The sequence below is a fragment of the Amphiura filiformis genome, chromosome 6 (assembly GCF_039555335.1).
Source record: "Amphiura filiformis chromosome 6, Afil_fr2py, whole genome shotgun sequence".
In the NCBI taxonomy this organism is placed as follows: Eukaryota; Metazoa; Echinodermata; class Ophiuroidea; order Amphilepidida; family Amphiuridae; genus Amphiura; species Amphiura filiformis.
Window position 1 is genome coordinate 23,864,837 of NC_092633.1, and position 26,858 is coordinate 23,891,694.

At 34.7% G+C, this 26,858-nt stretch overlaps 1 protein-coding gene across 2 annotated transcripts in view; it reads right to left on the reverse strand.

The window, feature by feature from the left end:
- Window positions 1-24,506: 24,506 nt before the first annotated feature.
- LOC140155172 (serine/threonine-protein phosphatase 2A regulatory subunit B'' subunit beta-like) overlaps window positions 24,507-26,858 on the reverse strand; it is a 91,470-nt gene continuing 89,118 nt past the window's right edge. For both annotated transcript variants that reach the window (XM_072177902.1, XM_072177903.1), the window contains 2 exons: window positions 26,009-26,148; window positions 24,507-25,405 (listed from right to left, as the gene is read on the reverse strand). In XM_072177902.1, coding sequence (XP_072034003.1) covers window positions 25,252-25,405; window positions 26,009-26,148 — 294 coding nt within the window. In that variant the 3' untranslated portion in view covers window positions 24,507-25,251. The remainder of the gene's footprint in view (window positions 25,406-26,008; window positions 26,149-26,858) is intronic.

The following is a 26,858-nucleotide window of genomic DNA, read 5'->3' on the forward strand; positions in this document are numbered from 1 at the left end:
GTTAATGTTTATTTTAAATGTTATTTTGTTTTCACATTGTTGTAATCAGTGCTAACAATTAGTGCTAAATTGTTTCAGTATCAGCTTGGTATTAAATAATTTGTCAGATCAAAAAAATAAAAAAAATTCAAAAAAGATATTTTGCAGTACATCATTTCAAGATGGAGATACTTTTTAACAGAAAGGTGAGCTGATATGAATTGAGAGTAAACAAAATACCATTGGGTATCAAACTACCAAGAGCATTTCCCGTTTAGAATTTCAATAGCACTACAAAATAATGTAAGTTATGCGTACATTAGATTGTCAGTCTTGGTAATGGTCTGTTTTGAACCATTTATCATGCATACAGAGAGCATGCAGAATTAATATTTTGGGACCAAAGTATATATTTGCTGTTGTAGTGAATACACCATACGTAAGTTCTTGATTTGCACACCTGTTAGCAACCCACTGACTTTCTGTTGTGATCATTTTGATGTGGTTCCGAACACAGATAAACCAGTTATAGTACCAGTTGACCTGGCGACAATTAATCAATTTTGACATCATTGATGATCACAGTATAGTACAGCGAATCAAATATTGGTTCAGAAGAAATGTAGTTATTATAGCATGCTAAACTTTAATTTCTTGAATTGAAAGACTGACAATTTGTCAGCATTATCAAATCAGTATACACTTGCATCCCACTTGAGTGTATTCTCTTGTATAAACCATTGTTATCAAAATGATCATTTTATTTGTTGTGAGGGCCAGTCTACCTTAATTGCGAACCACATAATTCTTCTAGTTACCTATTGTTTTGATAATGTGCTTGCCACCAATTAGGGCTGATACAGATTTGAGTATTAGACGTATAATATTTGATGTAACATATCTATGTTACTTAATCTAGTCCCATTCTATTTCCAGCAATGTTTAAGATAAATCGAATGTTTGATGTTGTAAAATCGATAATATGTTACATTACATGTATGTATAATACCTGGTAGAAATATATTATCGATTTTACATCATCAGATATTCGTTAGAACTTGAACGATGCTGGAAATAGAATGGGAATAGATTTAAAAATAATAAAGCAGACATGTTACATCAAATATTTTATGTCAAATAAAAAATCTGTAGGGACACTTACGCTAGATATTGGTCAGGGCAACAAACTTTGAGCAAAAGAAATACATTGGATAATCAGTGAAAAGGACAGGGAAAAGGAGTGTCACTTCAGTGATTATCCACTGGAGAGAATGGACTGCTCAATCCAATCAAATACAGTGACATGGATTCTGTATTGTAATTATCATCAGGTGTTGCAAGCATAGACCCTATAATGTGTTGCAAGTAAATTAATTGAAATACACAAATGTAATGCTGGCTTCTGACATTAATGGGTGCTTATAATTCAAGAAATTAATTACAGAATGATAATAAAATCTTGCCATTTTCTTAGTTTTGTAGATATAGGTCGCATAATATGTAGGTTTTTTCTACCTTTTTTCCCAGCCCTGAGTATAAAGCTTTAAAATTTCACATGGTTGTAAGATTAGATGTGCTTTGAGTCTTGAATTGTTGTCAGTACTATGCAAAATTATTTGATCACTTAAATAATGAAACCAAATCATTGTAGTTTGATGCCTAGTAATTGTGATAAATGCAATCAAGCAAAATTATATTTGTCAATTTTCTCACTTTCATTTAGGCCTCTAATATTCAGATTTCATTTTTCCACGTTAATATTCTTGTGCATTATCACTCCAATTTAAGCTTAAAACCATGTAGCACATGTATAGGCCTACATACGTACACATGTACATACAATGATACAATGCATTAATAATGCATGAATATTAATAATTTATTGATGTAGAAATCAAAATCAAAAGTACAGAATATATAATTTGCAACATTTCTAATGGACACATAAATGTAATCCATTTTAGTATGCTAACTAAGTTTGCTTTATTGCATTGCATACATGACTTGAAAATAAATACTGGTCCAACACACCACTGCATTGTTAGCAGTGGCATACATGTAGCTGGGTGGGGCAAGGGGCAGCTGCCCCTCCCCCTCTGTGGGATGATGGCCACCATGATGTTTTAGACTTGCAGGCCATTTCTGACCATTCAACAGATTTTTCCGCCCTTTCGCTATGCCACTGATGTTCTAGTGTCAGCTGTGAAGTAGGGTCAAGCTGTGCTTATGTGGATTGGAGGACCCAGAGAACTTTGACCTACATGTACAGATGGGAAGGGTAGCAAATATAGTTAGGTTGTAATACATTTTTGTACAACATGGGTTCTCAAATTTATCTACATTATTGTAAACCTCGATATTGCACACACAAGGTTTCAAATTCATTGGTTTCATTTATAAGTGAATCAAAACAAAAATCTCAGGGTTAGCTTGTATAAAGATGTACATTGTATGTATAATAATAATACCTAATTCAAGAGTTAAGAGCCAGAAAGCCTTAACTCACAAAGGATTCCTTTGTGAGTTACTGCTTTCTGGTTCTCAACCCTTGAATTGACAAATGATGCCAAACAGATTTTAGATTAGACAAGTAAAGCTACAATTGTACAATACTCCATGTTTGTATTGAGCATGTTTGAATGGAAATGTTACTTTTCAATAATTTGGCAAAAAAACCCCCCAAACTGTTGGGAGGTCCAAAACAAGTCAACCATGATTGATAACAAAGGCTGGTTGGTCCCTGTAGGAATAATTTAAAAACTAGCTGAAGCACCACTTGGAAAATAAACACCGAACTATCCATACTTAGTTTGAAAATTTTCTAATGGAGATGGTCATATGCTATGGTAAATTCAATGCATGTTGAATGTCTTCATTTACTGAAATTTTAAATTGCGGACAGTCCGGTGAAAGTATGGTGTCCAATCTTCCAAATATAATAATTTATAGTTGTTTTAAAAGTCTTTGTTATCAATCATTATGTGGACTTGCTTTGGAACTTCAATAATTTGTTTTTTTGGGGGAAAAAAAGCAACAACAAAAAAGCACATTACATGTAAATGGTAACTTGACCGCCCTACTTTTCAACATGAATGTTCTTGGGATGTGTACACACCAAGGCAGTTTTACCCCACTCCATGGATAAAGCACGGGTCTATCGAGCTATATGCCAATATAAAGATAGTGTGAACTCAAAATATACCCGAAAAAACAATCATGATTTGTTAAACCTGGATGCAGGTATAATTAGTATGTGGATGAGACTTTGTTTATTAGGGAGTTTTAAAATGTTGATGACATTTCAATACTTTTAGAATCATGCATGTTATTTTGACCTTCTTTCCGTTGTATTAATGGAGGGGTCAGCTTTGGAACAAAGCTACATTACATGATGATTAACATGAACGTCTTATCAATTTTTTGGGTTAGTAGAAAGTGATTAAAAGCAAATGAAACATGGGTAGCATTTAGCTTAGAAGTAATAATGTACACTATGTTTTAAAATAGAATGTTGCATTCATTTGAGTTATGTTTTGCTTTATGCTGAATTGCTTGTTTGATATTGGTAGCAATGGAAGTAGTATTTCAAGTTAGTCGTACAATAGTTATAATTAAACCAACATTTTGAAGTAAATGTTTAAATACACCCTAGAAATTTGATTACCCCTAGGTTCTGTGGTTACAAGAATTTATCATTGGCTTTGTCTACTCAAAAGTATGGATTCCTAGTTTGCTATGTTTACTGAGCAAGGGCAGAATGTGTTAAGGATCCATTTAAAATTCAGGGCATGAACAATGACCATGCCCTAAATTCTCCATTTTCAATTTTCAAACAAAATTCCAGTTTTGTTGTTACTCCTCAAGATGAAAAGTAAAAGGTCTCTGGATAACAAACCAAAATCGAATGGGTCTTCAGGTGACAGAGAAATATATTTTGAGGTAGGGATCCATTTAAAATTCAGGGCATTAACAATGACCATGCCCTAAATTCTCCATTTTCAAATATAAACAAAATTCCAGTTTTGTTATTACTCAAGATGAAAAGTAAGGGGTCTCTGAATAACAAACCAAAGAGGAAAATAGGGGCTTTAGGTGACAGAGAAATACATTTTGTATAAGAAATAGGGTCTTTGAAAAGCAGAGCTGGAAAAGAGGGTCTTATTAAGCATGTAAGAGCCGTGCATAGTTGATTAGCCTGTTCATGAATATTGAAAGCCCACTGGTCTATTATCATTCATCAGGGGTAATTTAGTTGCTGGACAACATTTAATTGCTAAGTATGAAGTAACATTTCAAAATTTCAAAAGTTATGGTTGGTTGGTAAAATCTGGATAATTAATTTTGTTATCTCATTTTTAAGGATAACGGAATAGGTAAAAAATCACAAAAACATTGCACTGCACATACATGGAAGTTGTATTGATATTGACTATTTGATGTAGCGATACTGTATATGGGTGTAAACATTTTCTCATATCATGTGAATATATCTTGTAAATGTAGTTTATGTAAATCAAGTCATTAAAAAGTGTACATGTAGTTCTGTGTACATATTCTAAAGAGATACGTTATCAGTGAAACTTTATCCCTGGTAACTTTTTTTGTACATACAATACAAATGGTGCTGTGTCTATAAAATCTTTAATTTTTTCCTGAAGTAGAATGTTATAGTGGTAATCCAAATTTGTAGGTCAAAATATATGTCTCTTAATTAAATGAGTTTCTCATTTCTTAACGAAGTTGCACAATGGTCTCTTATTTTGAATGTAGTGGTGTAACTAGGGTTGGTAGCGCATGGGGCAAGAAACAAAATTGGCGCCCCTACCCTCACCCGAGAATATCTTAGATACAGGCAGTGGCATAGCTAGGGGTTGTGACGCCCAGGGCTAAGGATACCTAATGCCCCTCCCAATTCTTGAAACTTGAAGGGGCGCAGAATCGATGCTGAATTGGCCAATTTGGCACTTTGCCCCCTGCACCCCCCCCCCTGTAGTTACGCTACTGATACATACATTTAGTTGATCTCCATTACTCTCCAATGCTACCTGCAACTTGTGAGTTGCATGAAATCACACTCCCAGTGCAAGATGCAATATTACGTAGGATGATGGCGGTTATGTACAACTACCGTATTCGTTCCAATAAGCGACTGTGCCCCAATTTGCTAAAGGGTACTATCAATGTTGAAGTGACAGATAGACATTGATACAGTGAAATAGCTGGAGGACTACAAGTCCTGTGTAAACTTGCAATACATTTTCTACATCAGAAAAGCTACTAGAATGTCACAGGACCCTTTTATAACATACGGTACGTAAATTTGTCTCTAATCAACACCCCTTACGAAAAATTAGGTAAACCAGGTAAAAAATAAGCACCCACCCAAAATGACTTTGTTAAGTGCCCTGGGCGCTTATTGGAATGAATACGGTACTTCATAAATATTTCAAATCAGAAACAGTTTGAAATTCATCCAAAATTTGCATTGTGAATAATTTAATCTCATGCCATGGCAGCAGGGTGTGCAGGGTAGGGAAATCCCTTGATGTGGGTCGTGCATAACATACATGTAAGTGTTTGTGTTAATATATTTCTGATACATAAAATATAATTATCAAAGACATCGAACATAATAGAATGCAGATATTGTTTTGTTCAATTTTGAAATCGGAGAAACATGTAAACAGATAAAAATATCAATCCAAAATGTATTCACTCATTAATTTCCCATTCCTAGAACTACATGTAGTTCCAATTCCTTCGCCCAGGGGGGTGGGTGCACATGAAGCGGCCTTCAAGCATGCCTGTCACATTCCCTCCGCATTTAACAAGTGTTTTCCCTTCCCACTCATCCCCAAGACAATCCAAGAGTGTAATATTCTGCCTGAATAAATTGTTAACAATCCATCCACTGCAATACCCAAGTATCAGATCACTGAAGAAAACAGCAGCAACTATGTCATGAATATTAAAGCAACCTATGCACACTCATAACCCTTTGTGTTTGTCTCAACTCAAATCATTAGAAGCATTGCAAAGTATTTGTCAAAGTTAAAAGCATAAACAAAAATATTTATTATTGTCCTTTCCCAACCGATCCTAATCTTGAAAATCTGGAAACCAAGTTTACCTGTACAGAAGAATACCGACCCTAATTTTGGAAATACCAGAATAGGTTTTTTTCTTTTGGAATTTTTGACATCCTGAAAAGTTTTTTATTTTAAACAGTTGTTCGCACTTCTGAACTGTTTACAATGTTATTGAAGTTATACAGCAAAGAAATATCCCAAATCAGACCTTTGTGGCTGTCCACCATACATAAATGTAAGGGGGTTGTAATGTCAACGTTTTCACTTTTGAGATATTAGACAGGCAAATATTCCTCAAAGTTCTACATTGATGATGAAGTTGTATGTTATGTGTCTATATTGCTTGTTTGCAAGGTAGTAAAAAACACATCTCAACACTAGCTCTGCTTACATTACGGCCCATTTGTGATGGATGGTCACATTTAGGCTTTATTATTAAGCTAATTAGGCCTGTTATGTTACATGACTTAACTATGAAAAAAATCCAACTGATCAACTTAAGTTTTCTACAGAGAGTGAAAGGACAAACAAATAATATTTAATGAGTCAAGGAAGCCACTGGTCACATAATTATTGCAGTTCTTGAGTTATGACAAATAATATGCAGAAAAAGAAGTTTTCGTTATATCCCCGTCCTAGGAAAAATAGTGAGTAAAAGGAAAAATAAAGCCCATTACAATGAGCCTTGGGGTCTCATGTACTGAACTAACTGAACCTATACCTTTCCCTGTGAGTGTAGCTTTATTTTTCTCAATATTTGATCACAAACATAGCGGTGCTCAGCCACAGCTCTTGACTCGCCTTGAGAGGTAATATTTTGTGTAATTAATGTTGGAGAAATTGATGAATGAATTTCTCAAATATACTGATCAAAATTCATTAATGGCTAAAGAGCTTTGCTGTCTCAGGAAGCATTGAAGTAAAGTATGAATTGGGCAGGGTTTCATAATGATTGCATGTCATTTAGGTCCAAATTGGTGTGACATTCTGTATAGTTAAAGCAATCAAATGAACGAGTCAAAACATGTTTAGCTAAAAGAAAAAGAAAAAAAAGTGCAATGATTTATAGTGCGCTATGTACAGGCACAATGCCTAAACGTTGATCCACAAGCCTCAGCACACTTTACAGGTTGTCGCTGACCACTATGGCCCCACATCATTCCATAAACCATTTAACAATTCAGGGACGTTGCTGCATACAAGAGCGCATACCCTAGACATTCCACAAATAACCTTCGCAACCAGGATCAGCCTACCAAGTTTCGTACGGGTTACAACAAGACAATTAGCAGCAAGTTCCTTGTCCAGGGGAATTTCAAGCTAACTCAATTTTTCCATGAGAGCGTGCTAGGCACCGTCAGGGTTCAAACCCGCAACCTCTCGCACCATAGTCGAATGCCTTTTGAGCTAACTTGACTGCTACAACAAGGCATGTGTTAAGACCAGGATCAAGAAGTTGTAAAGATTCCATATAAACATGAGAAATAAATAATGATCATGGAGAAAAGTATGTTATATTATATGTCACTTGGATTCCTTTGAAGAAATTAAGAGGATAGAGCATGATTTCCATCAGCTTCATGTATCATATATATGTATGTGACCTGTCCCCACATAATGAGTGTAAAGTTGGAAGTTGAGGGTTTCGAGACCTTCCAATTGTCGAGTTGCTGTTCTTTCTCAAGTTGAAGGCATCTGTAATTCTGTATAGTAAGTGGTAACTCCTTTGTAAGTGGAGCAAGCCTGTAGCCAGGATTTATTGGGGGCTGCTGATTTTGAAAATGAAAGTGGACTGGAGACAGATTTTGAAAATGGTGATTTTTTTCTTCTCAAAATATGGACCGTTTTTGACCAAAAAGGCATAAAAAATCTCTTTGGGTCTTTTTGGGTAAAAAAAGTGGACTTTTGTTGGCCTTTGGCGATTGGAGGGATGTCCACCCCTCACCCCCATAGTTAGGGCTTGGGAGTGCGGAACATGCTGTACGCTTCTACTGAATTCTTTTCCATTTACAAAGGACATACCACTGCAAATACAGGTGTCTACAAGTAAATAATGTCATTCGTCAACTCAACAGTTATAAAACATCTCGTAACTCCAAACTTGTGACTTAACACTCATTTTGTGGGAGCAGCTAGGTCTTCACACATGTAAATAAACTAATCATAATCTGAATGTTGTAAAAATTAAAAATATTTAAAAATTTGATTTGTAGGGCAAGTCATAGTCTTTTTGAGGCATTTTCCTACATCATTTTAAATGCAAGAAACTGATTTCCTTAAATTTAACTGAAACAACTGCCAACAAGCACATAATATTATGTTGAAAATTGCAGTAATTACTTTTTACCCCGGGCATTTTATGTAATTATAAATATCGATCGATAAGTCTTTATTTAATAGAAAATTCAAAATTACCTACCACATTAAATTTTAAGCACCCTATTTTCTTAAAGCTAGTTGTTAAAAATATAGATTTGGCTGTATACATAATTTCATTGCTGCAACAAAGGGTTGATGGCAATGGGGATTTATACTTCTGCTCCCTGGGAAACTGCAGGAAAATTAAACTCGTATGATTAAATCAAATTGGAGATAGGAAGGAAATTAATATGTGCAATACGATATCAAATATTATAGATCCACTGACAGTATTATCCATTTAGTGATTGTTTTCTTAAGCTACTGCTGCATTTAGGATATCTTGAGTTGTATCAATACACCTAAGTGCGAGTAATATTATACTTCTTTTACGCATTACTTATTTAAAATTCAATAATAAAATGCTATTTTACTTTCAGTTTTATTTGATTGGAACCAATATAATTTTATCATCATATTATTTTTAATAACTGCTTATTTGCAGGAACTTAATTTCACGCATCCAGAATTTTCTGTTCACATAAGTGACGTGTCATGTCAAAAGGAGACACTTTTGGGCAGGATCGTAAATGGAGAAATAGCCAAAAATCTGCCCGGGGGAGATTTTTCACAATTTGGGTTTGTTGCGAATTTGTGATGCTATTAATGTTCAAAATATTGTCTGATAGTTTCAGACCGGAATATAACTGGCATATTGTATTTTTTTGAGACATTTTTCTAGGTAATTCCTACTCTCAACATTGTCAATAATATTTTTAAAGGCCTATATCTCAATTTCCAATTTTATAATACCTTAACTTACGAACCCAATATCTTCGCTTAGGAATGTCCGATTTCATTGGGGAAAACGGCATTGTGGAGCAAAATATCTCTTTATTTAAGATATGTAAAAATCTCAAAATTGATAACCTGCCCAAAAGTGTCTCCTTTTGACATGTCACGTCACATATGTATTTTGTCAAAATAAAGATAGACAAATTTAAAGTGTGTCTAATTATGCACATGTGGGTGCCTGTAAAGTTAAATCTATCACAAAATTAAATTGTTTACAGTAGAATGAAAGTGAGCATTTCATGTACCCAATTTGATCATTTTGTAGAGGAAATGGAAATTGTATGTATTCAAGATTTGGAATTGTTAATGTGATAAGTGTTACCACTCCATTTGCACTATGTGCTGTGTTTATCATATTAGAAATGGATTCTATATGTTATTAGCTTTATTTTGATACCAAATATGTTTTTCTTTGCACTATGTGCTGTTTTGGTATTTTTGTATCAATTTGTATATACTGTATAAGTGGCAATTTTTGCAAGGGTTTTATTTTTGCGGATTTCATGATTGTAGTGCCATCCACAAAATTAACACCTCACGAATATATGTATAATGTATTGCAAGTATAAGGAATTGCGAAAATAACAATCACAAAAATGTCTCTCTAACTCAAATTTACGAAAATAACTGTACACAAAAATTACCACTTACACAGTATTGAGTGTTTATATTTATACAAAAATACTTGATTGAATATATGAATATATCACATTGTGTATCTGACCTCTTCACTTGTTCATTAGCTTTAATTTTGCACTTTTTGTGAGTATTTATGATTTTATGTTTGGAAGACTAAATTCAGACAAATTGGGCTATTCCAGATGTATTCCGCCCCCCCTATGGAAGACACTTCCGGAATTTGGGGCTAAATTGACAGCCGGAATTCACATGTCAGGAAAACCCCATGGAAGACCCTGCCGGAATTGTGGTAATATGGCCAGACGGAATTCAAGTAAATGTAAATGTCTTCCATAGGGTTCCAGCTGGAATTAGAACATTTTTTCAGTTTCCAGCCAGAATTCAAGTAAATTGTAAATGTCATTCATAGGTTAATCGAGATGGTGACCATAAGTGAAGATCCTGCGGAATTGGAGTATTTTGACCATTTTCCAGCCGGAATATTAAGAAATATGAATGTCTTCCATAGGCACATCATGGCCTTTCACAATCCCCACTTATGTTTTTTTTGTTAATTTTAGCAGCCAGAATTTCACCTAATATCAATGTCTTCCATACCCTCCAGCCGGAATCTGTGTTAAAAATGACTGCTGGAATTCTAGACACATCTCAATAACAATTCCAGCTGGAATTGTATTTTTTTAAATGTCTTCCATAGGGGGGTGCAAAATACATCTGGAATAGCCCATTGGCAAACAATTCCAACATCATGTACAATAAAGGTTTTGCATGTACAATGCAAGTTAACTTATACAAATTTTACTTTTACAAATCTTATACAAATTGTGTGGTGAAAAGTATTGAGATCAACACGGCTAACAACCTTGCTTAAAATGTGTTTTACTCATTAAAAACTCCCCAAAGCATGTAGAATGAATTGCATATGATGGTTTGTGGTGATGAGTTCTACAAGAAATCACTCCAGATATTTTTAAAAAAACCTGCTACAACATATCTTTTGTAATTTTTTATAAAAAATCACCATATTTTTACCCAAAATGTCATTTAAGACCTTTATTTTTTACCTTCTTGCCACAACCTTGCTTAAAATGTGTTTTACTCATTAAACCCCCCCCCAAAGCATGTAGAATGAATCGCATAATGGTTTGTGGTGATGAGTTCTACAAGAAATCACTCCAGATATTAAAAAAAACTGCTACAACATATCTTTTGTAATTTTTATAAAAAATCACCATATTTGTACCCAAAATGTCATTTAAGACCTTTATTTTTTACCTTCTTGCCACAACCTTGCTTAAAATGTGTTTTACTCATTAAACCCCCCCCCCCAAGCATGTAGAATGAATCGCATAATAGTTTGTGGTGATGAGTTCTACAAGAAATTACTCCAGATATTTTTAAATAAAACTGCTACAACATATCTTTTGTAATTGTTCATAAAAAATCACCATATTTTTACCCAAAATGTTATTTAAGACCTTATTTTTATTAAATATATAATCAAAGTAAGTATTTTGTCTGATACCTACATCTTTTTTATCCTGACCTGTCACCAAAAGAGGCCATCTTGTACTGTATAATTCTGCTGTTATTTTCGCGAGGGTTTTATTTTTGCAAATTTTGTGAGTGGGTGTGAAAGCACAAAAATAACAACACGCGAAAATATACTGTACGCGAAAATTACAGCATATACAGTAGTACATATCAATGCAAGACCCCCTTTTAGGCTGTGTCACTTTAAGGGGGTACTACGCCCATGCCCAATTTTGTGCCTATTTTTGCATTTTTCTCAAATATAGCACATTGGTGACAAGTAAGATATGTATATTATAGGGGCAAGGACTGCAACTACTGCACTGGAAATTTTTATTTCAGCGCAGACAACAGCAGCTAACAGCTGTGGAGTTACAGTCACAAATGAGGGAAAACCAATATTTGATCAATAAATCAATAACTACTTGCGTTGAGTTGCTGAATTTTCAGTGCAGTAGTTGTAGTCCTTGCCCCTACAATATACATATCTTTAATGCTTGTCACCAATGCGCTACAATTTTTGAGAAAAATGCAAAAATAGGCACAAAAATGGCCAGGGGTGTAGTACCCCCTTAAGGTCCCTTTATAACCTTTCAAACACAATTCTTTGTGTACCAGAACTCAATACACTTGCTTAAGCAATTTTCAATATCTGAATGTCTTTCCAGGCAAAAAAAAACCAAAAAAAACCAGTGAGTTTCAACAAAAAAAGTATTGCCTGTGCTTTGTTAAAACATTTCTACTGAAGACAGGATAGAAACATTGCTATCTATAAAGTTGAATTCATGTGTTTTTACTATCTACTGAAGATAGCTCAAATTAAAAACCAATCATACACCCTTTTATGTAGCGCATATGTATGAAAAACGTAAAATGTTAAAAACAACTTATGTATACTTACTTTTGGCTTATAATTGGCTTAAAATTATTTGAATTTTGTTACTGAGTGTGTCAATAAAGTTCATATTTACACTTGTGTAAATTCACATATTAAGCGCAAGTCAGACATGCATTATGCAACTAGCATAGGTGTTGAACCCAACTGTATCCACGCCTTTCTATATCAATACCCAAAGTCCATTTGTTTCTGTCAAATATAAAGCCAAACAAAGTATAGTAGAAATAAATGAGGTTTCAGGTTGATAAAGAAATGCAAGGGCTTTATTTCAAAGTTTATTACAGTTTCATGCAGTATTCAGTTCTTGGAATATTTCAATTTTAATAATGACCATGTAAATCAATACAGGGGCTTAATAGACATTGGTACCAAAATTAGTGTTGCAACATTTAAAGATCTTGACCGAAATTAAGAAATTTAAAGAGTTTTAAAGAGGAAAGATCATTCTACTTTATCTAACGCTTTTTCGAAATGAATTAAAAACATTAGCCCAGGCAAGTTGTTATCAGTTAGATACTCAATTGTATCGAGAGCAAGCCTAATATTTTCACCATAATAGCGTACTTTTAGAAAACCTGTTTGATCATTAAGAATGATATTGGGAAGAACCTGTTTCAAACGAAGAGTAATACTTTTTGTGATTTATGAAATATTGTTGTTCTGCTATCTACTGAAGACAGCAGTGTAATTGTTGAATACACTCACAACTTGAAGACAGCAGTGTGATTTTTTTAATGCATTGCTATCTTATCAAGATAGCAGTGTAATTGTTATATTTCTATCTACTGAAGACAGCAATGTAATTGTTAAACTGCTATCTACAGAAGATAACAAGTGCAATTATTGAATACACTGATATCTTTTGAAGATAGTAGTGTTATTGTTATGCTGCTATCTACTGAGGACAGCAGTGTCATTATTGAATACATTGCTATCAAGACAGCCGTGTAATTTTTACACTGCTATCTACTAAAGACATCAGTGTAATTATACAGCTGTCTACTGAAGACAGCAGTGTAATTGTTACACTGCTATATCTACGGAAGACAGAAATGTAATTATACTGCTATCTACTGAAGACAGCACTGTAATTATACTGCTATCTACTGATGACACCAGTGTAATTGTTACATTGCTATCTACTGAAGACAGCAGTGTAATTGTTACACTGCTACCTACTAAAGACAGTGTAATTGTTACATTGCTATCTACTGAAGACAGCAGTGTAATTGTTACACTGCTACCTACTAAAGACAGTGTAATTGTTACATTGCTATCTACTGAAGACAGCAGTGTAATTGTTACACTGCTACCTACTAAAGACAGTGTAATTGTTATACTGCTATCTACTGATGACAGTGTGATTGCTGAATACACTATATTTTGAAGGTAGCAGTGTAATTGTTATACTGCTATCTGTTAATCTATTAAAGACAGCAGTGTAATTCTTGAATGTCTTCAGTAAAGCCATGATTTTTTCGTGTTACAAAATTTAAATTCCGTGTTACAAATTGGACGATTCTGTGATTTTCCGTTTTACATTATAAAGCACTGAAAAGTGAATACAAGCATGTTTTTAAAAGTGTAATTTGTCTTATATAATTATATGTACCTTTTTACTGGAGCCTCCCCTCAACATCCTCATTAAAATTAAGCATCATCAATTGTCTTGTGTGTACTTCCGATAGCTGTATCGGCCAGAATCTTGCATCGTAGGCCTAGAATAAATGCTAGAATGGATTGTTTAATTGTTGATTACAGCAGCTAAATTATCACTTTTCTTTGTTTTCTTTTGCAAATCAACACAAAAGTTAGACATTTCACAGTTTTTCACCATTTTGTGGCATTTTCAAATTTCTGTGAGCAAACCCTGAATTCCGTGAATTTTTCTGTTTTTCCGTATCACGGAGAAATCATGGCTTTAGTCTTCAGTCGATAGCAGTCCGACAATTACACTGCTGTCTTTAGAAGATAGCGGTATAATAGTTACACTGCAGTCTTCAGTGAATAGCAGTGTAAGTTACACTGTTGTCTTTAGTAGATAGTAGTGTAACAATTACACTGCTGTCTTTAGTAGATAGCAGTGTATTTAATAATTACACTGCTGTCTGCAGTAGATAACATTATATTTAATAATTACACTGCTGTCTACAGCAGATAGCAGTATAATTATTACACTGCTGTCTTCAGTAAATAGAGTGCATGTAACAATTACACTGCTGCCTTCAAAAGATAGCAGAGCAGTGTATTCAATAATTACAACTGTCTTCAAAATATAGCAGTGTATTCAATAATTACATTGCTGTCTTCAGTAGATAGAAGTATAACAATTACACTGCTGTCTTCAGTGTAATTGTTATACTGCTATCTACAGTAGATAGCAAGTGCAATTATTGAATACACATATCTTTTGAAGATACAAGTGTTATTGTTATACTGCTATCTACTGAAGACAGCAGCATAATTGTTGAATACATTGCTATCTTATGAAGACAGCAGTGTGATTTTTACACTGCTATCTACTGAAGGCAGTGTAAGTGTAATTATACAGCTATCTACTGAAGACTGCTCAGTGTAATTGTTATACTGCTATATATTAAATACAGCAGTGTAATTTTTGAATACACTGCTATCTTTTGAAGACAGCAGCGTTATTTATATACTGTTATCTACTGAAGATAGCAGCATAATTGTTGAATACATTGCTATCTTATGAAGACAGCAGTGTATTTTTACACTGCTATCTACTGAAGACAGTGTAATTGAGTACCAAGGGAAAATAGTGACCATATTTCCCTAAAAATACCATGTAGTATTTGGTTTATTTCACCTCATACATATTTATGAGAGAATGACACCAATTCATATCATTTAATACAGGTGCAAGGCCCACTCCGCTCTTACCTTCATGCCTTTTACTTGAAGTTCAGCTTTGGATTCAAGAGCTCCTAGGGCTAGGCTCTGCACACACAATTCACTTTTCGAAATGTCTTGAACAGCTTCACAAATCATAAATTGGGGTTTTCAAGCAACCTTTTGCAGAATTGGTTCTGCTATATTAGCTTCGGACAGCAAAGCACTTCTTTTGGTGGACACTGTCATTTTTGTTGTTGCTATAACCTGTTGCAGGTTCCCTTTATGCATTAACCATCACATATATTGGATTTTGAGCTGAATTTTCATAAATTTTCAAGTTTTTCCGGATTTTTAAGCCGAAGGCGAATTTTTTCTTCAAATTTTGAAGTCGCTAAGTAATCCTTGTACAATTATCTTTCATATAGTACATGCAAATTGGTTGGCTTCGACTTAGTTATCTTTTTTTTGAACTTTTTTGAACAAGTGATCGAGCGGTCTATGTACATCAAACCCTGTGGATTAAAGGCAATGTCCCACTTCATCGTACCACAATAGGCCTGCATGTCTTTATTTATAGATGCGTGTATTATAATAATCTGGTTTGGTCCACCTGTGTTTTGCTTGTTTTTTTTGCTGATTTTTTTCCTAATCTTTGAGACCTGCTGATTCAGAATCATGTGACTGTGGCATCCTTGAGCATTTGGAAATAAATGACCCCAAAATGATCCAATTTCACTTCAAATTATATGTCTTTGCCCAAGATCAAAATGGGACCTATGGTTCAGAAGTTCTGTGCTGCAACATGTCAAGGGTCATCAAGTTGATGGTCAAAATTAAAGTTGCTCTGATTTTTGTGAAAGTTGTGTCCAGAAATACATTTAGATAAATAGACATGCTGGTGGACTGTGGTTGAGCACTATTGTACACACAAAGACAATGCAAATAATCACAAATACTCGGTAAATTTCTGTAAGCAAAAAATTACTATATTTCTATGACTTCTTTCTATAATGATTACACATTATTGCAACTATATAGAAGTACTTCCCTAACAAGTACTTATGTTACACAAATTGAAATCATACCTTGCAAATTAATTAAGTATTTGATATGGAGCAATTCACATACTGCATTCTCTTTAACCCCATTAAAACTACCTGCCGATTGGTCTAAAAGAGGTTTTCATTATCAATTGGACCAATCAGCAACATTGTTAGAATAATTTCACCACACAAAAAAATTGGGGTGAATTATTTGCAAAGCTCCGTTCTGATTGGTGATTAAAGTGAAGATATCATGTAATTGACCAATCAGAGGCAATGTTAGATCGGTAGGTAGTGCTCAGGGGGTTAATAAACATTTGCCCCTGACAAAAGAAGCAAATGTGTTTCAACCAAAAAACCTTAAACAAACACTTACTTCCCAAAACTTCCAATAAGGAACAAAACAGTTCTATTGGTCTTTGTCAAATCACTCTTGAAGGGGAGTCCATGCTGAAGGCACGCTCTGAGGGGGTCTGTGCCAAAGGAGTGAAATGAGGGTGAGGCCCAAGTCAAGTTCGAAGCCTGAGCAGTGAGGCGAAGCCAAGCACCAGCTCAATTTTTACCATGCTATACTCCTACACATGTTGGTAGCTTGTGGGTAGTTATCAGTTTCTCAGTCTGTAACACAAGACTAAGTTCTATGGACCTTACTGACCCAGATTTTGATTTGGGGCACATTTTTTTATGCTATCTGCATGTGAAATCTTTTTTTGTAAAAGTGGATCAATTTTGACTGAAAAAACAAAAAACATTTTTGTTTTACAGATTTGGGTGATATTTTACGGTCAATTGCAACCCATTCCGAAATGCCTAACCACCCCTATTTGAAAGGTTCGCCCGCCCATAGATCTGGGTGTTTTTTTGCCGACCATGTCAAATTATACAATATTCTATAAGTAACAAATCTTGTTTACCAGTAAATTGTAATTATTACGTTTGTGCTGGGCCATAATCTTTGAGTTTGATGCCTCCAAACAGACCCATTGTGAATGTCCAGCTTGTCTTCTTCTCATAGCGGAATGCCCTTGGTTGTCTATTAAAGAGATTATGCTATGTGAACACACATGGCTTACTTTGATATCTTAAGGTTTTTAAAATGTGAAATCACACCTTAATGAAGGCTATGGCAATCACACCTTAATATCACTGGAGCACAACTACTCCATAAAAAATTATTGTCTTGAAACAACACTGACAAGCACAAACATTTCAGATACTGGCAGGTTTGCAACCAAAATTATGAAGAAGTTGAATACATTAAAACAGACCCAAAAAGTCAAATCACAGTGTAATTTGTAACTTAAAACTGACCAACAGCACTGGAATACAATGTTTGTAAGTTACTACATACTATTGTATCATGCATGTAACCTTATGAAAGGGGATGTGTCTGTGTTCAAATCACATTAAATGGAAGTCCCTGCTGATTGCATTAATGCTACAAAGTATCTAAAAACAAACAGATGTCCATTAGGCTGTACTAAGGCTTGCATGTCACAGCAATTCACCTATTAAGCTGTCAGACATTAGTATTTCAGATTTTGCTTGAAGTCACTTACGTTTTGCAAAATCTGAAATTTTGATCAAATTCTTCTTATACTGTTAATATGATAACTTACAAGGAAAAATAAACATTGTACACATTTTGCTATGACATAAAGAGGATATGCCATAATCAAACGTAATCAGCAATTTCAGGTTGAGTTGTCCATACAAATGATGCCAAGATACTTGGCAGAGCTAGGGCATGATAAAATATAGATCTGAAGAATTTAAGGTGTTTGAAAAAAAAAACAGCAGGAAATAGATGGAGCAGATAATGGACTTTTAACAAATAGAAGGGGGAGGGAGGGAGAAAGATAGAGAGAGAGAGAGAGAGAGAAAAAAAAAGAAGAGGGATAGGGACAGAGAGAGGGGGAGGAAGAAATTTTTTAGATGAGAGCAGAGAGCGAGACAGACAGAGAGAGAGAGAGAGAGAGAATCTTGCTGTTGGCAGAATTTGATGTTAGCAGGTTTTGATTTAATCAAGTTTAATGACCCTTTCCCAATTCAACATCGAAGTGGTTACGTAATTCTCTTGGTTACCGGATCACGCTATTTTGGTATGCCTAAAAGTGCCATGTACTTTATGTGGTGATTGTTTCAATCATGGTTCATTACTCAAGCGTGTGATCCCGTTTACATAGTAACATTACATACATTGTAACTTTGATACTGAATACTGATTTCCTTGCAAACACAAAATGTTTTACAAAATTTTTACATGTTGGATTATATAAAGTGCATAAAACATTTTAATAACATTCAGAAAACATTTCTGAAAACTTATGCAAAACATTCTGTTGACAAAACTTTGCAAAAATTTATTTTACAATAACACTTAAATAATTTAAATGATATTAAGTGTTTTTCATATAAAAGGTTTTAAAAATGTTTTCATGACCTTTATATAACCTAACATTTAAATGTTATTAAAACTTTTGGATTGTCCAAAACCAAAACAAGTTTTTAATGTTTTACAAACATTTTTGTTTTTGCTTAGTTGTTAACAAGGCAAAAATGTAAGTTTTAACAATATCTAATTTTAAAAAGTGATGAAGTATGAATCCTAAGTACACAATAGTATTACATTAACATTGTTAATATAACTTCATATATTACACAAACAAAAAATACTACGTACAATTACCGAATGGGGTGCAACTTGCTAGACTTGAGTCCAGTCCTCATTTTCGGAGTTTAGGGTTAGGGTTCAGGGTAGGGCAGTCTTGTAATAAGACTAGTAGTGTTGCACCCTATTCGGTAATCGCTCAAATGCTACTTTATTCTAAATTTGTTTCATAAGCTGGCAATAAACAAAAAAAAATATGTGTACCATGTTCTAGATATAATATTGCAGCAATAAATTAAATATACTATTCACAGATAGAGCTATTACAAAGTAACATGAACTATTAAGGCACTGTACAAAGAGTTTCTAGTTTTTGAATACATAATTATTACTATTATTCTTCATAATGCAACATGCATACATATTAAGTAGGAAGTAGCCTTTTAAAGGTTCAGATGCATAGTAGTTTAATAAGATTCAAAGCCCACATGAAACGAGGGGTTTATATACAATAATATACATTATGTTAATAAATAATATTGAAATTTACATAATAACAAGATATTTAACAGTATTGCTGTACATACTTGACATTAATCAATTGTTTTTGAACTACAATTTGGCTCTAGAAACTACAATTTGGCTATAGAATTGCAGATTCATATGTAGTGGTAATAGAATGAGAATAAATTAAACTTAAACTTCAACACTATTCAACTTTGGTGATGTCTAGTTTGACGTTGGTTTCCAAGAAACAGCAGAGCTAACAACAACGGCTGATAAGAAGGAAGTTCCTCAAAGTGCTCCTGGTAAGTGAAATAAACAAGTAGTGTAGAAGTCTAATTTTAAATTATTCTTACAATTTGGCTGTTTGACACTTGTCACTTTTGTCTTTTGATATCATGCGATCAAGAGCAATGAGTTGGACTTAAGAAAAAAATTGAGAGACTTAGAAGTTGATGTTTATTTGCAATAGTGTAGACTCTCTGTTGTTTGTAAACTTTGTATTTATCTATACCTATTTGTATGGTGATTGTCAATAAAGATTCATATAGAGCATACATGTTGACATGAACTGATCTACTAAAACCAATGTCAGTCATTTTCAGAATGGAGCTATCTATCTATCATGCTAACATCATTGGCAATTAAGTAAACTATACAATGATGAAACCATGTTATCTCTAGCATATGTGGCTCATAATGCCCATTTGTTGAACATTTGTTTTTGCCTTCTTACTTTTATTTATATTTCAATTTCAACATTTCTGACATTGGGCAAGTGAATCAAATCATTACATATCATTATGAACTCAGCAAAGTGATGAATACACAAAATAATTGGTACATTCCATCGGTCCTTCTACACATTGAGAACATTAATGAGCATTCATAACCTCCGCGTATCACGCCGTATGTGCGTCCTAATTAAATTGCTCGTTAGATGATATACGCACACCGGCGCGGAGGTTATTGATATCCATCAATGACCTCCGCGTATGCTTACGCGATACAATGACTTCCGTGTAGTGCGCATATGTTGCGCCGGAACTCTACACGCACACGCAACTACCATATTTGCACATGGCGTGATTGCGCAGTGCTGTAATTGGCATGTCCGTTTTAGCCTGTTTGACTTTTTGAAGGGCGAAATATAAGTTTTGATAAAAATTGTTTATTTCAACAAATTTCGGAGAATATAATCTTGAGATTTGGTTGAGTGATGAGTTAAAAGTAGCGGTTATGAATTGGTTAATAACTTTGCATCAGTTATATATCGGGCATTGTGAAAAATCTAAACATTTTGCTTTGGACCTCGGAATATCCCTCGGTTCCAAAGGCAAAATGTTTAGATTTTTCACAATGCCCTCTAAATAACTAATGCGCAGTTATTAACCTATAATTCATTTGAAAGATATAATTATTATAAAAGTGAAAATGCAATACTTGCATGTTCCGAGCAGAAAATCATATTTTGGATTATACACGCTATGTGCAAATATGGTAGTTGCGTGCGCATGAAGTGTACCGGCGCAACAGATGCACACACGCGGAAGTCATTGCACCGCGTAAGCACACACGGAGGTCATTGATGGATATCAATAACCTCCGCGCCGGATTGCGTATATCATCTAACGAGCGATTTGATTGGGATGCACATATGGTGATATACGTGGAGGTTATGAATAGCTTTTGGTGGCAATAAAAGATCACCTGAAACAATCATTAAACTCAATTTGCTCAAAATTCTTAATTCGTCACTCAGTCAAATTCATAACGATATATCATGCAATCAGGAGTCCCTTGGCAGGTAATGTCATACATTTTTCACTTTATATGTTCATTGCACAATTTTGAATACACTGAAAATGTCAAACTGATCAACTTCATACATCTCCTAAAAACATCTTTCTTGATACATCTCAAAAGCAAACTCATTTTTCTTGATTGCATAAATGTATCTGCATTCTGAATCTGAATCTAATTATTCATTCTTATCATTGTCCAATATGACCAAAAATGAACGATTCAGTACAATCTATTCTTTAAAAATTACAACATCATCTATAAGATGGAAAAAATTCAACATCATTCATCAGATTTCAGCAACAGCAACGCCATTGAAATGTTATGAAAATTAGACATTGGATGTCATTGTAGTCTGCACACAATTGGTATTTTTACATCATGAATTTTATATTAATGTGTGCAACAAGATTTCCTTGTTCAATTCTGAATATCCTGCTTTAATTTTATGATTACAAACATTTTGTAGTGCAAAAAGTAAAATTATTGAAGAGTCAAAAGTGCACTAACAAGGTTAAATTATGGGCCATTAGAAAAAACAAGTTAAAGTGAAATTACTGGGTTGGTTGGTTGCTCAAAACTAATTTGAGCCGAAATTATTATGCATACAAAGCAGTTTTTTTTACCTAGTCTTTTATAATATATGAGCCAATTCATTCAATCTAGCTAGATGTCAAAGTGTTAATTAAATATTCAGCAAACTCAATGACCCTGGGGAAAACTTCAATCAATCACATTTTAGTTTCTTGTAACAACCAACGCATCCAATTTTAAAGACAATATCAGACCTGCCAACCTACCGAAGTCAGAATGAGGGACATTGAGACCAAAACCTTGTACATGTACACAAACCAGGTACCGACAAATTCAAAGACTTGAGGTGTGCAATACTTTCAGAATTCAGAGAAGGTTTTGCAGGTCTGAATTTATCACACTAGACTAAAGATAATGCTATAGCAAATTTTAAAGTGACATTTTCATCATTTTCTGCTGTTCTTTCATTTAAAATTTGCCATCGCCTAAAATTTCAGAAAACAGGACTGTCCCTCATTTTCACTTTAGTAAACCCCAAATGAGGGACAGTCCCTCAAAATGAGGGACAGTTGGCAAGTCTGCAATATCAAAATGAAAATATCCAAAGATAATAATTGATGATGAATTAGTTTTTCTAAAATGCATGAATATATTACCATGATTATTTATGTCTTAATTTAAGAGTAACTCCTTTGATAAAACATATGTGCATCATACATACAAACAATAATAAGAAAGACACAAACTTTGACTGACCAAACAAAAACAGAGTTATCTCGGTCAATTAAGATATCCATAATAATTATTTACATCTCATTAACATTGCAAGTCACTCCCAAGTAAATTTCCCATGTCAATGCAACATGCACCCCAGTACATTGGGCAATTCCATTTAAAATCCACACTACCCCTGTGTTAGATTTTGGAAATATCTTCCACAGGGGGGTATGAATTTCAAATGGAATGAACGCATTAGCAGCTCCATTTGACACTCGCCCTCCCTCAGTTGAATCTTTCCCTGAGGGTATATGCAATTCAAATGGACCTCTCTAACGTGTTCATTCCATTTGAAATTCATACTCCCCCTGTGGAAGACAATTCCAAAATCTTCCACATGGGTAGTGTGGATTTTAAATGGAATAGCCCATTCTTACCAAAATATCCAATGGTTAGGATAGTATAACCAAAAAGAGGTTAGACTGCTGGGAGAGTTCATCTTCCATCATGAAGGGAGAAATAGTGTACCTCCAGATTGTTTCGCCATGTATCACTAGGATCCACAACATGCTCATCTATCAGGGCACATTTCTTTAACATTAATACATAAAGTACATTCATTGAATGAACTTTGAAATTTGGGTACAAAAACTCTGCAACTTGAGGTCATATTTGGTACTATGATTGCTTAACCCCAACACTGACCCATGCTTTTTGGTATCGGAAGTCAGAGAAGATCCAAATTTTTCAAGAAGAAGAATTTTTGACTTGGCACCCCCGGGATTCGAACCTTGGACCCCTCGCATGCCAAGCGAACGATCGCGGACCGGTAGCTGCTCGGGTTATTGCTGCCCGGCCAGCAATTCCGTGAGCATATCACACCGGGTGATTGCGTCATCATGAGACCCTGGGATGCATGCATGTTATGAATTTTTCATTGTGGTATTTTGTGGTTTTACTGGTGTTAGGGGTAGAGGACACTCTAATCTGAAAAAATACAGCTTTTTTAACCCTAACACTGACCCATGCTTTTTGGTATCGGAAGTCAGAGAAGATCCGAATTTTTCAAGAAGAAGAATTTTGACTTGGCACCTTTTGGATTGAACCTTGGACCCCTCGCATGCCAAGCGAACGATCGCGGACCGGTAGCTGCTCGGGTTATTGCTGCCCGGCCAGCAATTCCGTGAGCATATCACACTTCGGGTGATTGCGTCATCGCAGACCCTGGGATGCATGCATGTTATGAATTTTTCATCGTGGTATTTTGTGGTTTTTACTGGTGTTAGGGTTAATTAGGGTTATTGAACTATATGGCATTGGGATGAGCCCATTGTGGTCCACAGTGTATCCTGCAAATTTCAATTCCTAATGTGTGCAGGTTTGCAATTTATGTATACGACTTCTTGCCAATTATACACATTAAGGCAGATGGGATGAGAGGAGCCATATTTGTCCATTTTATTTGTCCAGAAAATGAGTCAAGGAAGCCAATAATCACATTTATATTTCCATAGGTCCTATGATTTTTGAGTCAAAGCCAATAATATATCAAAACAAAAGTATTGGGCGTTTTTCCTCTCCCGAGAAAAATCATCCACATGGGGGCGGAAACAACACCTCTTATAGTCATACCTTGGGATCTCCTTTAAATAGAACCCATACCATTCCTATCTGTCTCAATATTTGAGTGTAATTACAGCTAGGTCATGCTCCCATCCCACCTGCCTCAAGCACCACAAATGTACATCTTTGTACTATTATGCTCAAGAGTTAAAAATAAGATGCCCGTTCTCATGAAAAAATGATGGAGGTACTCTATTTCAGTCCTTGTTAATGCCCATGTAATATTGCCAGTATTCCACTATCATGTGTACAAAGCTATACAGAGTGTGCACTCTCCCAAAGAATAACCACTATGATGATGATGTACTATCTCAATCAATTCATTTTCAGGATGTCTATGGTTGGCCACGTAGGACTCCAATCTTATCTCCTTCTTACTGCAATAAGTTGGCTGCAGTGGTGCACTTTTAATAATGTACAGCTGCACAACCAACATTGTGCATCTTTATTGATGAGATTCATTATTGACGAGATTCATTATTGACGAGATTCATCAGGATTGTTCATAAAAATTGTACATCTGAATGCTAAAATCATTAGCATTTGTATGGAACAGAAATGAAAACAATAGTATTCAGCAAGGTTCTTCAGCACTCAGCAGTGTGCTGATTTGGCGCTTTTTATAATGTAAACACGGAAGTGGGGATTTGATTGGCTAATAGACTCGCATCATCATCACATCTGCACCTCATTTGCTGATCAAGCTGACCCAGGCCTGACTTACAATCAACAAAATTAATAGTTGGCATACCATGAAAATATGTTGGAACTCTTCATTGCCACTCTGATAATTCAGTGAAATTAGTATAACTATGTTTGATGAGAAGTACAAACCTTCTCCTTTCCCCTTCCCTCCCCCATTCCCCCTCAATCAATGTTGGGGAGACTGGAGAGCCCAATACAAAAAGTGCTTTTATCAACATTGAACTGGGGAGAGGGTTGGCGATTTACTATTAGTATGCCAGAGTGTGCCAACATTAATTTCTTTGATTGTAGTTCTTTTTAGGCAATAATCAGAAAGAGCAGTTCGGCATCGCTGAGGGACCTTGCTGAATACTAAAGGAAATCTATAGTTCCTCCATGGCCATTCAGAAATAATTTCCTATATCACTTGAAATGACAGCAGTTGTGTATGTGTATACACTATGGTATACAATGCAATAGTTACAACAGATGCACACACAAGTTAAGACAGGTTGTGTACCAGCATCAAAGTGAGAAGTCAGTCCTTACACTACCACCACCAGGTGTGCCATTCCCAACCCATTGGTTTCTCTGAGGAAGTTCTGATATTGAGGCTTTTTGTCTCATTTCTACTGCCATTATTTCATCATCGTCTGGCTCAAAGTCATCTGGATAATCTCTGTATCAAAACAAAAAAGAAAAATAATTACAGTTTGTTTACGTTTTAGTGTTTTTGTCCATTCATACTCTTGATAAAATTAATATCATTAATGCTTCTATTGTTTCCTTTTTTACTCACAAGTATTGCATTTTCATTATTTTTTCTTCTAATTGATTGAATGTGTCATGACATCAACTCAATACATGATATTGCCAGATTTTAAACTCTTCCCAATATCGTTCTAAGGTCAGCAAGTTATCCCTGCCATGTTATCACTGTTTATAGTTTGAATTAATTTCCCAAAAATTGTTTGATATTGTCTACTCCAAGGGTATTCACAATACCATCAAAATATGTACAAACACAGAGAAAAGTTAGTGGTACCATTGATTATTTTGAGGTTTAATTATTGGTCTAAATACCCATGAAGTCATGAGCCACCATTCCCTACATAACAGCCAAAACGGAACTACCAACAAAAAATTTCATCAGTTTCCATGACAAACTCTTTGTCAATGCCTGTTGCCCAAAAAGATCCTACTAATCAAGAAGATAAAACCGAAGACTATTAACATATCAGTTGATTGTGGATCATAAAGTACCCTTTTAAATTCAACTTACATTTCGTCCAATTGTTCTGCAGCTTCTTGAAAGCTCATTTCTTGTTGATCTGGGTTGCCTTCTTCAGCTACCAACATCTCATATTCTTCTGCAGCATATTTTTCCCAATCGGATGGTTCTGGTCCATCATACTCAGGATCCTAACACAAATCATACAAAGCAAGAGTATGGGTAAGCAAGAATTAACACTGTGTATATTCCCTTCTTGACACATTTTGCAATTGAAAGTTGTATGTACACCAGGCAAGTTATAATATGGTTGTTACTTATCTAAAATACATTTCCTAATTCTTCAGAGTTCCTGGCAGGCGATGATGATCATCGAACGTGTACAACAGGCAAAATCTATGCCCCTTAATAGGCTTCTATTTGCTCAATGACAATATATTAATAGGTCAATTGTCTTGTTGTCATAACATAGTCCAAATAGTGTAGCAGGCAATGGTGATTTGTGACTAATATGCTACTGTGCATACATTAGTTGGTATCTTTTTGTTGCACCAATCTTTATATTCTACTAATATCAGCAAACTTGAAAATGAATGGTCTTAAACACAAATTAGTAATGTTAGCAAACAAGGCATCCACTTTGGCATACAGTATCATATTATGAATCAGCAAAGAGGTGCTTGAAAGTACATTTTAAAAATAGCATACCTTATTCTGTATTGAATACTAGACTCTACTTTAATAAGTGCCCAAACATGTTTATCTCAATGAAAATATCAATGAAATTACGAAAATTGTAAAATTATGAAAATAGTACCATAGACCACGTTTAGACTAGAGAAAAGTCTAATTCAAACTCGACATCAAATTCGATTAAGACAGAGGATTAGCATAAATTAAT